Source organism: Leptopilina boulardi, unplaced genomic scaffold (assembly GCF_019393585.1).
Source record: "Leptopilina boulardi isolate dan_hultmark-lab unplaced genomic scaffold, ZJU_Lbou_2.1 LbouV2_341, whole genome shotgun sequence".
NCBI classification, from domain to species: domain Eukaryota; kingdom Metazoa; phylum Arthropoda; class Insecta; order Hymenoptera; family Figitidae; genus Leptopilina; species Leptopilina boulardi.
The window spans coordinates 6,076,094-6,088,954 of NW_026137909.1; the positions used below are offsets into that span (position 1 = coordinate 6,076,094).

At 24.3% G+C, this 12,861-nt stretch overlaps 1 protein-coding gene across 1 annotated transcript; it reads right to left on the reverse strand.

Annotated features, from left to right (window-relative positions):
* Positions 1-366: 366 nt before the first annotated feature.
* LOC127285846 (myosin regulatory light chain 2-like) lies at positions 367-5,969 on the reverse strand. Its single transcript, XM_051312059.1, has 5 exons — positions 5,802-5,969; positions 3,108-3,281; positions 907-1,093; positions 680-755; positions 367-603 (listed from the first exon to the last, which is right to left on the reverse strand). Exons 1-5 carry the CDS (start codon positions 5,802-5,804, stop codon positions 447-449), a joined length of 597 nt encoding a protein of 198 aa, XP_051168016.1. The 5' UTR covers positions 5,805-5,969; the 3' UTR covers positions 367-446.
* Positions 5,970-12,861: the final 6,892 nt, after the last annotated feature.

Here is a 12,861-nt window from a genome sequence, read left to right on the forward strand (position 1 = left end):
GAAATATATCATATTTTCAAATAAATGACTAAACGTAATAATAATAATAAATTAAAAATAATATTCGACTCCGAAAATTTCAGCGAAAAATAAATTTTTAAAATATTTCTACTACAAAATTTTCTTTTCAAAAACAACTTTTTTGTTTAATAAAATTTCTAAAATTACTATTTAATTACCTAAAGGTAAATTTTATTTTAGACTTAAATTAATTTTAATTCGAAAAAGAGAAGAAAATTCGCTCTCACTCGAAAAAAAAAGAAATAAATGATAAGTATAATTGTGTTTTTAATAATAAATGGATGTATAAATTGCATTGAAATTATTTTGTATTTAATTAAAATTGAAGGTTGGGACAATATTGAATTATAATTTAATAACCTAAGTTTTATTAAATTTAATCTTAGTGAAATACAAAATAATTAATGGCGAACAGAATTTGATATTTATTGTTCTTCTTCATCGTCTCCCGTTCCCAAAATCATGCCAATAAGACTCTCGGTGTCAATTCGTCCCTTATCGTCTATGTACATCATGTCATAAGCTTCATTAACTTCCTTCTGTGAAAATTTGTCTCCAAATGTCATTAATGCTTTTCTGAATCTGCAAAAAAAAATTATTTATTCATAACAGTTTATTATTATTATTTAAACTAATTAAAGGAAAAAAAATATCATACTTTTCTCCGTCGATTTTTCCTTGTCCGTTATCAAAGCTTTTGAATGCTTTGAGAACAACATCATCGTCATCGGCGCCTAAAAAGAAGCAAAATTAACTTATTTTTTCAAGAAATTATTTTATTTAATTAATTCATATTATTAATTAATTATATTGAATAATAGTTTATTATTGAATAATAATTATTAATATATATGAATTGAAAATATTTTTTTTCTGTTCACATACCTCCTGAACTGGACATTCTTGTTCCAAAAAGGTTTAATAATTGTGTGAAGTTTAGTGGACCAGAAGCTTCGCTGAGCATCTCATCCAATTCCTTTTCGCTGGAGATTTTTCCAACTTGATCAAAAGTAAAACGTAAATCACTCTTGCCTATTATTCCATCTTTATCATGATCCATTAGTGAAAATCCCTGACAACAAATAAGAAATATTTTTAATTTCCTAAAAAAATTACTAATTCATTTTTTTTTCTTACTTTTTTTTCTAAATTGTGAAGTGAAGGAATTTATATTTGGTAAAATAAATACAATTTTTTTTGGACATTATAACTCTAAGGAATATCCATAAATATAGCAGAAAATATAATTTTAAAGGTGCTTTTATACTTCCAGCATTTTGGTCAAGCTGAATTGAATTTTCATGGAAAATCACTGAATTTGGCTTTAACAATATTCAATTTTCACAGCGGAAATTGAATATTTGTCAGAGCCAATCAAATTCAGTGATTCTCGGTGAAAATTCAATCCAGCCAATTGGTTGACCAAAATACTGGAGTTGTAAAAGCACCTTAAGTTTACGCTAGCGTTTAGTGGCGCCATCTGTGAGCAAAGTTGAACAGTGACATTTTTTTTTAGAGGACGTGGAAGTTCTCTCTACTACTTTTTTTTTAGTTCATGTGAGACGCAATTTTATCGTTTTCTTTGCGAGATGGAGAAACAAAACTTGATTTAATTAATCCAAATTCATCAAAGTGTAATAACAATTTTTAATAATGAAAAATTATTCTAATTATTCAGTGAAAATCAATGATATTATTATTTGTAAACGTTTTAATTAAAAACAGGGATAATAATTTTTTTATCTAAAATTTACACTACTGTCGGATCAATTAAGCGACCACTTTTTTTTTCGACGACTATAAAATGATTTAAATCTACAAAAATATTAAAACTAAAATTTTTTTTATTTTATAAAAGCTAATAAAAGTCTGAAAGAAATGACACCTTGACAATGAGGCAATTAAATTTGCATTTCGATTATTATCTGCATGATTATGATCTACTACGTGCACAGCTGAGATTACCTAAAATTGAGACACGTTTTTTGTTTAACGACCTTTTACTTTTATTTAAAATTATTAATAATATTATTCAATGTCCTGCTGTATTAGAGTGTATCAATTTTTCGGCTCCCTCAAGATCTTTAAGATATCATTCACCATTTGTCGTTAACTTCCATCGTACAAATTATGGTAAACATTCTATTTTTGATAGAATTACGAGAGAATCTCTTTGATTTCCTTCAAATCAAATTTAAGAAGTTTACTATTCACCGCACAAAACAATGACAATTTGTTGTAGGAGAGTGCTTTAGTGCGTTAATTTTCGGTTAAATTAAAATTACGTTAAATAGAAACTCCGTTAAATGTAAATTAAGATTAATGAAAATTCATTAATATTTCGTTTGAACATCAATGTTCATTAAATTCTGCTTTATAATTAAAATTCAGATAAATGAAAATTTTGTTGAATAAAAATTCTGTGAAATGAAAAATCCACTAAACTAGAGAATCTGACATGAAAAATTCGATTAAATAAATTTTCTTTGTTTGAAAATTCGATTCAATGTAAAATTTTCTCCAACGTTAGGGTGGTTTTGTTTTTATTAATTTGACACCGCAATTGACCATTATTTCTATGACTTGACATATGTTTCTTATTTGGTAAGATTATTTTAAATTGATTGTATTTAATTTATTGCTTATTATTGTTATTTTATTTATTTTTTACTATCTATTGTGTTTATTCTTATTTTTATTGTATTTGTTTTTATTTCTATTTTCATTATTATTATTGTATTTAATTTATCATTGACTGTATTTATTTTTGATGTTTCACTGTATTTATTTTAATTATTTTTTTGTATTTATTTATTTGACAATTTATTGTAATTTTGATAGACTCCCTGAAGAGGAAATCATTTAGATTTCGAAACGTTGGAGTAAACCTTTATTAAAACAACAATGGTCCGAATGTTATCGATTTATTCATACGAAACCTTCTAATTAAAATTTACTGTAAAATTTTAATAGAAATTTAATAAATGATTCCTGTAATTTGTTAAGTTTTAGAAAAAAGAATTAAAATTATTTTTATTTGTAAAAATTGTATTTTTTTTTATAAAAATTTATATACGGTTAATTACCTCCTTGAATTCGGCTACTTGCTTTTGGGTAAACATGCTAAAGACATTTGAACCAGATCGTTTAGCCCGTTTGCTGCCTCGGCTCGCCCGATTTGATTCTGTTGGTGACTTGATTTCTGCTTCTGGTTCAGCATCTTCCTTCTTCTTTGGCTTCTTCTTCTTTTCCTTGTCCGCCTATTCAATTTCATAGAAATTTTCAATTTAATTTTACATATTTTATTATTATTTCATATATTCAATAATTAAACCCGTAATATTCAAAATACAAAATAATTTTAGCAATTTTTTTTTAAATAATTCTAATGAGGATCAAAAGTTATGTCTAAATTTATCTTAAATTAATGATCGAAAATTTGTTCCACTCAATTCGTGCCAGTTTTTTTTTTAAATTGACCGTTACAAAATGTATTTGTCACTTCATAAAGAGATTTAAATGAAAATTTATTTTTTTTAAATTATTTAATGTTATCGTTTTTGTTATAAAACCCATTTAAATATATTCTACTCGAACGTTAAAGAATTAATAATTATAGAAAATTAATTTAAATCACATATTCTTAATGAAAGTATTTAATAATTTTTTATTTTATGTAAAATTAATTATTTTTTTATTAATTTATTATTAACTATTAAAATTAACTATTGGAAATAATTCTCAACACAATTTAATTAATTGTATTAATTAAGTTAAAAAATTAATTAAATTGTGTTGAGAATTATTTCCAATAGTTAATTTTAATAGTTAATAATAAAATAATAAAAATAGTTAATTTTACATAAAATAAAAAATTATTAAATACTTTCATTAAGAATGTGTGATTTAAATTAATTTTCTATAATGTGAGCGTTCTATGTAATTATTTTCTCAATAAAAATTTTTTTTTATAAAAGTATAAATATTAATTTTTTGAATTTTAATTAAAATACCGAAATTTCTATTTTTATCGAGAATTCTAATTATGGACGGTATTATATATTCTTCTCTTTTTTTTTCTTGCGTGAGCGAAGAAGGAGAAGAATATAACGAAAATTAGAACTGACTCGGGGGGTGCGTCTTTCAACGAGAATCAGAGAGGGAATATTGATGCGTCAAGAAAAACTATATCGCCGAAGGCATTTCCCGGATCTTGCCAAGACATATATAGACTGGGCGCGACCCGACTCCGTTCAGCCTCTCAAATTACCAATGTGATGATTACGTAATTGGCTCGCTCCACAAACAAGATATTTCAATAATTTCACGAAATATTAATAAACTCATTTTTTTTTTTCCCTTGTACAAATAATTTTTTTTTATTTTTTTTTTCTTGTTCTTTATTTAATATTCTTGAAAATAATAATATAATATTAAATTTTAATTTTTAATAGCAATTTTTACAATAAGAGTTGATTAATTTTTACATTGTCAATATTATTTAATTTTTTATAATTAATTTTTAAAATTTTCTTTTTTTATTAGAAATTCAATTTTTTATAATTAATTTTTAAAATTTTCTTTTTTTATTAGAAATTCAATTTTTTATAATTAATTTAAAAATTTTTCTTTTTTTATTAGAAATTCAATTTTTTAATAATTTTTTTTTAATATTGTTAAAAATTGAAAATTAAAAAACTTTTTTTATAAACTTCTATAACTTTGTTTCTGATTAACTAAATATTAGTTTTTAATTTTTCATTAACTTTCCTGAAAGTACTCGTAAGAGAAAATTTTTATTTATAAATAAAATTTATTTGAATCAAATAAAAATATATTTAACTCTGAGCCTAATAATTTTTTATTTGTTTTAAATAAAAACTTTTATTTAGCAGCATTGAAATTTTTTTTCAATCAAGTAAAATTTATTTTAACCCAATAAAATTTATTTACAAGAAATTTACAATAAATTTACAATAAAATTTATTTACAAGAAATTTACAATAAATTTTATTTAATCCTAATAGAATTTATTTAAACAAAATAAAATTTTATTTAAACCAATTAAATATTTATTTGGCTCTGAGACAAAAAGCAATTTTTTCTTCAGGTGTGAGAAAATATTTGAAAAAATTAAGAAATTCAATAGTCAAATTTTTTTTAAAATGGTAAATTAAAAATATACTGATTTTTATTTTTTTCTTATTTTTAACCAAATTTTTTTTTATTTATTTATTTTTTTTAATTTTAACAAATCTACTTTCAAAAATATAATAATTTTAAAAAATTTTTAACAAAACTTCTAATATTTGTAGGACAAAAATAGAATTACAAAATTTAACAAAATATTTAAAAATTTATTTCAAAAATTTTTTTTCTAATTTTTTTTTTAATATAGCGAAGTCCTGCGTCATAAAGGATATAAAAAAATATCCAAACAATAAATCCTTCAGAAATTTTGTTAAAACATCATGCAAACCATTTTTTTTATTAAAAAAAAAAATATTCTGATTAATTAATAAAAAAAATTCACTAAATTCAACACCAAAATTTATATGTGACTGAAATAATTTTACAGCACAAAAATTTAATCACTTTAACTGCACAGCACATTAGGAAAAAAAAATTGTTTAACACCTTTTGTAACTTTGATCCTCATTTAAAATTTTTTCTCACTTCTATATTAATGTTTAAAAAAAAATGATACAAAATATTTATTTATGTAAAACACGAGGATTCACAATTTTATTTATTTATTTTTTTATTTTTTTAATATTTACCATTTTTGTTGTTTTTATGTAAAGAAATTAGAAGAGATGGTCACAGCGAACCAACTACTCGAAAATTGAGCGTGGACCTGCTTAAATATCTTCGGAGGGACCCCTTCCAACGAATTTTTGATAACAACTTATGCGGGAGTGGAAATTTCAAAAATACCAAATTGTGTTGCGTTACTTGATATTTTCATCTCTTTTTTTTTTTCTTTAAAAAATATAACGCCTAATTGAACAATAACAAATCTCAAAATAATATTTTTAAAAATAAAATTTTTTTTTACTTTTAAAAATTATTAATTTAATTTCTTTTTTGGTTTTTAAAATTATTAATTTTATTTTTCAAATTTCTCTAAATTACATTCAATTTAATAAAAAAAAAAAACAAATTAATTTGTTTTTTATTTCTGGATAATAAAATTACTAATATTGTTAAATAAATTCTTATAAATAATTTTTTCATGAATTCGTCAAATTGACAAAAAAGAAAATTTTGAACTTTAAAAATTTTTTTATTATTATTATTTCTTATATTATTTTATATCAATTATTTGAAATTATTAATAAATTTAATTTAATTATCAAATTAACTGAAGATTAAAAATTGTATAAAAAATCTATAATGATATAAATAAATGTAATTAAAAATTAACCAATTCACAAGAATTATTTATTGAATAAATAATAATTTTTTTATTTTATTTTTTTTTATTTATTATAATATAAAATATTATATTTGTTATAAAAGAAATAATTATTTTTTGTGTATTGAATAAATTTTGAATTGTTTATTGAATAAATAATAAATATTTTTTGTTCTATTTTTTTATTTATTATTATATAAAATATTTATTTTTGTATTGTAAATAAATAAATAATAAATTAAATAAATATAATAATAATAATAATAATAAATTAATTAATTAATTAACAAACAATTATTAATTTACTTTCATTATTTGATGATAAATTCCATAAGTGTATATCATCAATTTTGGATTTAATTTTAATTAAATGATTTAAAATCTCGTGTAAATAGTTAAGAATAAAATTCTTCTTATACAATAATGGAGAGTAAAAAAAAAAATCTGAAAAGCGGAAAAAATATGAAATAGCCAGAATTGAGTCAGTCAAAACCTATATAACCATGTATAGTTGTGAGCTACCTAAAAATAGCCCCCCTCCATATGTTTTATGTTGAAACAGATTTCCTCAAAACCCACTGGACCACTAGTGTTGTACGTTTACACTCCAGGCTGAAAATAGAACTGCAGCAAGCTCAATGGGATTTTTTTCAAAAATGTATTTATCATTGTCAGAAATAAATTTTATTATCATCAACAAACTTTATCGAAAGAGAAATTTTAGTTATTTCTATAAAAGTTTGCCAATTATTTTATACTATATATGAAAATTGTTTATCAGTAAATTTTATTTTTATTTCATTTGTAAAATATTAAATATTTTTTTTGAAAAATATTTTTAAAAAATATTTATTTACGAATAAAAAAATAAAAAATTTTAATTAAACAATAAAGACCGGAATAAGCAACTAAATTATTTGTAACATTTAGAGGATGGGATAAATTTATTTTCCAATTTAAATATTATCGAGAGTTAAATAAAAATTATATTAACACATGAAACAAATTTAAAATTTTTATAACTCAAAAAAAAATTTTGTTTTTTTTATAAGGATTCAAATTTTATTCCGATTTAGGGCAACAAGAATCAATAATTATAGTAAGGATAATAATAATAATAATAATAATAATAATAATAATAATAGGATAATTTATTTAAAAAAATTAATAGAAAAATTATTATTAATGGTTATTATTAAAAGTAGTCGTATAGATTATTTCAGAACTATAGTGGTAAAGATTGAGGCAGTTGAAAGCTTTAAATAAGACGGAAATTTTGGTCTCGCTACTCACGCGCAAACGAAAACTATTTCCGTGTTCTATGTGTCTTTTAACACGAATATTATGATGAATTTTAACATTGACTATATATCTACGTGCTGTGAGTTAAAAATATCTCAATAATTATAAACGAATCACAAAAAAGATTTTTTTTAAAGAAATGAAAAAAAAATAAATAAAAACCTATATTTAATATATGATACTCAGAGAAAAAGAAAAAGTATTTCATTTTAATTTGCAGAAACTTCTATACCCAGAAATATTTATAATTTTTTAAAAACATTTTTTTACACAATTAAAATGATGAATTTTTGTTGCGTCAAATTCAAAATTGGCTATTTTTAATCATTTTTTTACTATTTTTCAATATTTAAACATTCTTGTCCTATTTTTTCAACCATATATTTTTTTTTTTTCGAGTTTCATTTTTTTGGTCGAAAATTTTTTTTTCAAAAATGCATATTACCAATCGAAAGAGCATCAAAAAAGCTTTCGAAACTGATATTAATAAAAAAAATTTTATTTTGATATTTAAGAACTGTAAAACCCCAAAATTTTCACCCTCTCCTCTTCGGTAAATGTTGGACTAAATGAAAAAATATTATTACCAAAGATTAACATCTATGAGTACTACAAAAATCCCCCGAGTTTAATAGCGTGATCGGAGAAAAAATTTGTTGAACCTTGATTATTTCACCTGGGATCCCCCATATGTTTAATTCTAGTATAATGATTGTAATTTTATTCAATATTTTTTTAAAAGAAATATTTAATTGCAAAAAAATTAATTTAAACAATTAAAAATATTTAATTAATATAATCTAAATAAATTAGAAAATTTTTCCATTTATATGGTTTTTAATTTTCAGTAATTAAGAAGTTTTAAAAATTTGTCAAAACTATTAAGATCAGATTGACTAAATAAATTTATAACATTGAAAATTTAACACTCCAGTTTTCTCCGTGTTAAATTTAAGGCCAGGTCCAAGTGAGGCAGCGCCATCTACATTGAAACTAAAATTTTGGAAAATTTTCAACAGCCTTTTCTTGAAAACAAGAAGGTAAAATGCTTTTTCCTTTATGGATAATTGATTATTGTCAAGATATACACTAGCTAAAACTTTTTTTGAGTTAAAATAATGAAAAAAATTTCATGTCAATAAATTAAATATGAGCACTTTTTTCACAAAAACTGTAACAGTACTTTCTCAGAAACTACAATCAAAAATGCAATTTCCATTTGGAAAATTAATAAACGCTAAAAAATACACGACCTAAGATTTACCAATCACGAAAATAACAAAAAAATAGTATTTTAACATAACATATTTTACTCATTATGACAGCCGTTTGGCAGGTTATATATGTCACCAGACGTTTCACAGTTTTGCCGAAAGGAGGAGATTGGCGCTGTTGCTAACCATCTGAAATACATAACCTACCAAAGGGCTGTCACAATCAGTAAAGCAGTATCAATATGTTAAATATTTAATAAAATTTTTTTTCTTATTTTCGTGATTGGTAAATCTTAGGTCGTGTATTTTTTAGCGTTTATTAATTTTCCAAATGGAAATTGCATTTTTGATTGTAATTTCTGAGAAAGTACTGTTATAGTTTTTGTGAAAAAAGTGCTCATATTTAATTTATTGACATGAAATTTTTTTTATTATTTTAACTCAAAAAAAGTTTTAGCTGGTGTATATCTTGCCAATAATCACCCTGGCGGATTCGATTTGCGTAATGTCTACTTAACTAAGCGGACTTTAGGTAGACATTAGGTAGACATGTAAAAAAACGTATAAAAAAGCTATTAATCGACTTATTATGATAAAAAAAAGTTGATAAAAGGGTAAATGAATGTTTATAGAGTAAATTCGTACAAAATTTGTAATTAATAAAGCAATAAATAATTAATAATGAATGGAAATGTGCGCGAGGTACCTGATCAGTTCAGCTGTACAATTATTTTCGTGCTATTTTCATGAAAAGAATATAAATTAACGGCAAAAACAATTGATATTTATAAAAAAGTGTAAAATTGATTTAATTTGAGTGTTTGCAATACGAATTATTAAATAATAATTAAGTTTTTATCAAATGTGAATAGTGTTGTGAAAACCTGTGAAAACTAATGAGTTACTACATTACCGATCGCATATGATAATAAAAAGTTCTCGATGAGTGTAACAAAAAAGCTGCAATCATGTCCGTAATTTTGGACGAGAAACAATTATGAAATCAATAATTATTTGTATAACTTTATTCTGCATTTTAAAATTCACTTTTTATTTTCTTTCAAAGCAAAAGCTTGGAAGAAAACATGCTCGCACTGTATTGTAAAAACTGGTGGCGCCATCTCTCATATGCGATCGGTAATGTAGTAACTCATTAGTTTTCACAGGTTTTCACAACACTATTCACATTTGATAAAAACTTAATTATTATTTAATAATTCGTATTGCAAACAATAAAATTAAATCAATTTTACACTTTTTTATAAATATCAATTGTTTTTGCAGTTAATTTATATTCTTTTCATGAAAATAGCACGAAAATAATTGTACAGCTGAACTGATCAGGTACCTCGCGCACATTTCCATTCATTATTAATTATTTATTGCTTTATTAATTACAAATTTTGTACGAATTTACTCTATAAACATTCATTTACCCTTTTATCAAATTTTTTTTATCATAATAAGTCGATTAATAGCTTTTTTATACGTTTTTTTACATGTCTACCTAATGTCTACCTAAAGTCCGCTTAGTTAAGTAGACATTACGCAAATCGAATCCGCCAGGGCAATTATCCATAAAGGAAAAAGCATTTTACCATCTTATTTTCAAGAAAAGGCTGTTGAAAATTTTCCAAAATTTTAGTTTCAATGTAGATGGCGCTGCCTCACATGGACCTGGCCTTAATAATTTTCATACTTGGTTTTTATAGCAAAGTTTTACGCACATCGCTTAAGGCCTAAGCACAATAGAAACGTAACCGGAATCGTAATCGCAAATGGAAGAATTAGTAAGAGAAGAACAACAATATGTGACTATCCTTTTCTAACTCATTCTTCCGTTTACGATTGCGATTACGGTTACGTTTCTATTCTGCTCAGGCCTTTACAGAATTCAGTAACGATTTCTGACAATGTACGATTTAACTTACTATAGCCATTTTGTACACGGTTGTGAAACTCAAGAGTTTTACACAGAGATGTGTTGCTAAAGGCCAAAACATCCCAAATGTTACGTATTAGAAATGTAACATTTGAGACGTTTCACATGATAATTGCAATGACAACACATCCCAGTTTTCGAATGTTATGATTCACTACCCTGTATTAAATCGTTGGTTTCTATTGTCCCCACTCGCCATATATTTGTCATAATTCTCGTCAACTACCGCACTCTGCTCTAGTGAAAATTTAGTAACTTTATTGTTAAAATTAAAAGTTACTATATAAGGTTACTAAATTTTCATTAGTTCAGGGTTCGGTAGTTGACGAGAATGGGGACAATAGAAACCAACCAAATGTATAAAGGCGCTTGTATACCTCACCGATCCCAAGTATTGCGAACCGCAGAGCTGCGATACGCCATCTGGTGTCGACCCACTTGCGGTAACCATTTTTTATTTTGTCTCTGTCTAACATATATGTATAAAGAAAGAGACAAAACAGCAAGATGGTTGCCGCAAGTGGGTTCAGGGTTGAGTAGTTACACAAGATTTCGGATCCCAATACTTCTGTCGTGTTCCATTAGAGTAAAAGAGACAAAAGATATTTCTGTCTCTTTTACTACAATGATATACGACGCAAGTATATCTTTTGTCTCTTTTACTCCAATGGAACACGACAGAAGTATACTCGGGATCAATGAGGTATACAAGCACCTTAAAAATGCATAAAAAAGATATTAATTGTGATCCCTGGTGGAATTAAAAAGAAGGCATATTTTTGTATTTTCTACCCCTTATACACCCAGAAAAAAAGATCTCTTTGATTCAAAGAAATCAATTTGTTTGACAAATTTTTCTTTGATACAAAGAAAATTTATTTGTTTCAAAGAAATTTTTTATTTAATTCAAATAAATGTTTCTTTGACCCTACATATCAATATTAGAATTTCTTTGACTTAATGCACAAATTTCTTTGAAATTAAAAAACATTTTTTTGTTTCAAAGAAAATTTTTTTTTTTTTGAATAAAAGAAAACAAGTCAAAAAAATTGCTTTCTTTAAATCAAAGAAATCTTTTCTCTGTGTGTACATGTAAAGTATAATAAAAAAGCAAAACTTTTGGCTTCGCAAATTTTTCTTTTAAATAGTTTTATTAACGTCACCAAGAATGTAAAATTGGAAGAGAGTTTAGAAGAGATTCCGAAAGTTCAAAGAGGGAATTTATATAAAGTTCAATGAGAGGAGAGAATGAGTAGGGTGAACATTTATTTTCCGAAAACTTGTTGTCCGCACAAGTTGAGTACATATACGGTGTGTGTGTGTGTGTGTATGTTTGCGGAAGTGGGTTGAACTGAGTGGTGCTCTCGAGTAAGGAACCTGCCAATTTCGAGAAACGCTTGAATCGAAAATGAAATTAATTAACTCCCGCGCAAGGTTAAGTTTCGATGAAGTGAAAGCAATTTCAAATGCAAATGCCGCGCGCGCGGTTAGCCAAATACTTATTTATTAGTCGCGCAAAGGAAAGTTTATTCGAAATCTCTTACTGACTCTCATTCCACTCATAAAATTCAATTTACACACGAAGAATGCGATTTTCATATATATATAACCGAAATCCAAATATAAAATATATAACATACACCCAGAAAAAAAGATTTCTTTGAAACAAAGAAATCGGTTTTTTAAACTCACTTTTTTGAATCAAAAATGAAATTTGTTTGAATTAAAAAAAAAATTTCTTTGCTTTTACAAAAACCAATATTTTGAATCAAAGAAATTTTTTCTTTAAATCATTTTTTTAACCTAAAGAAAAATTTCTTTGATTCAAAGAAACTTTTTTTCTGGGTGTATGTTAATGTGCCGTCTAAAGTAAAAAATTCTCGCGAATATTATTTTATGAAAATTCGTTCACCCTGAGGATGTGTTTAACTTTAAACTTCATTTATCTTTGAAATTATTTTTAC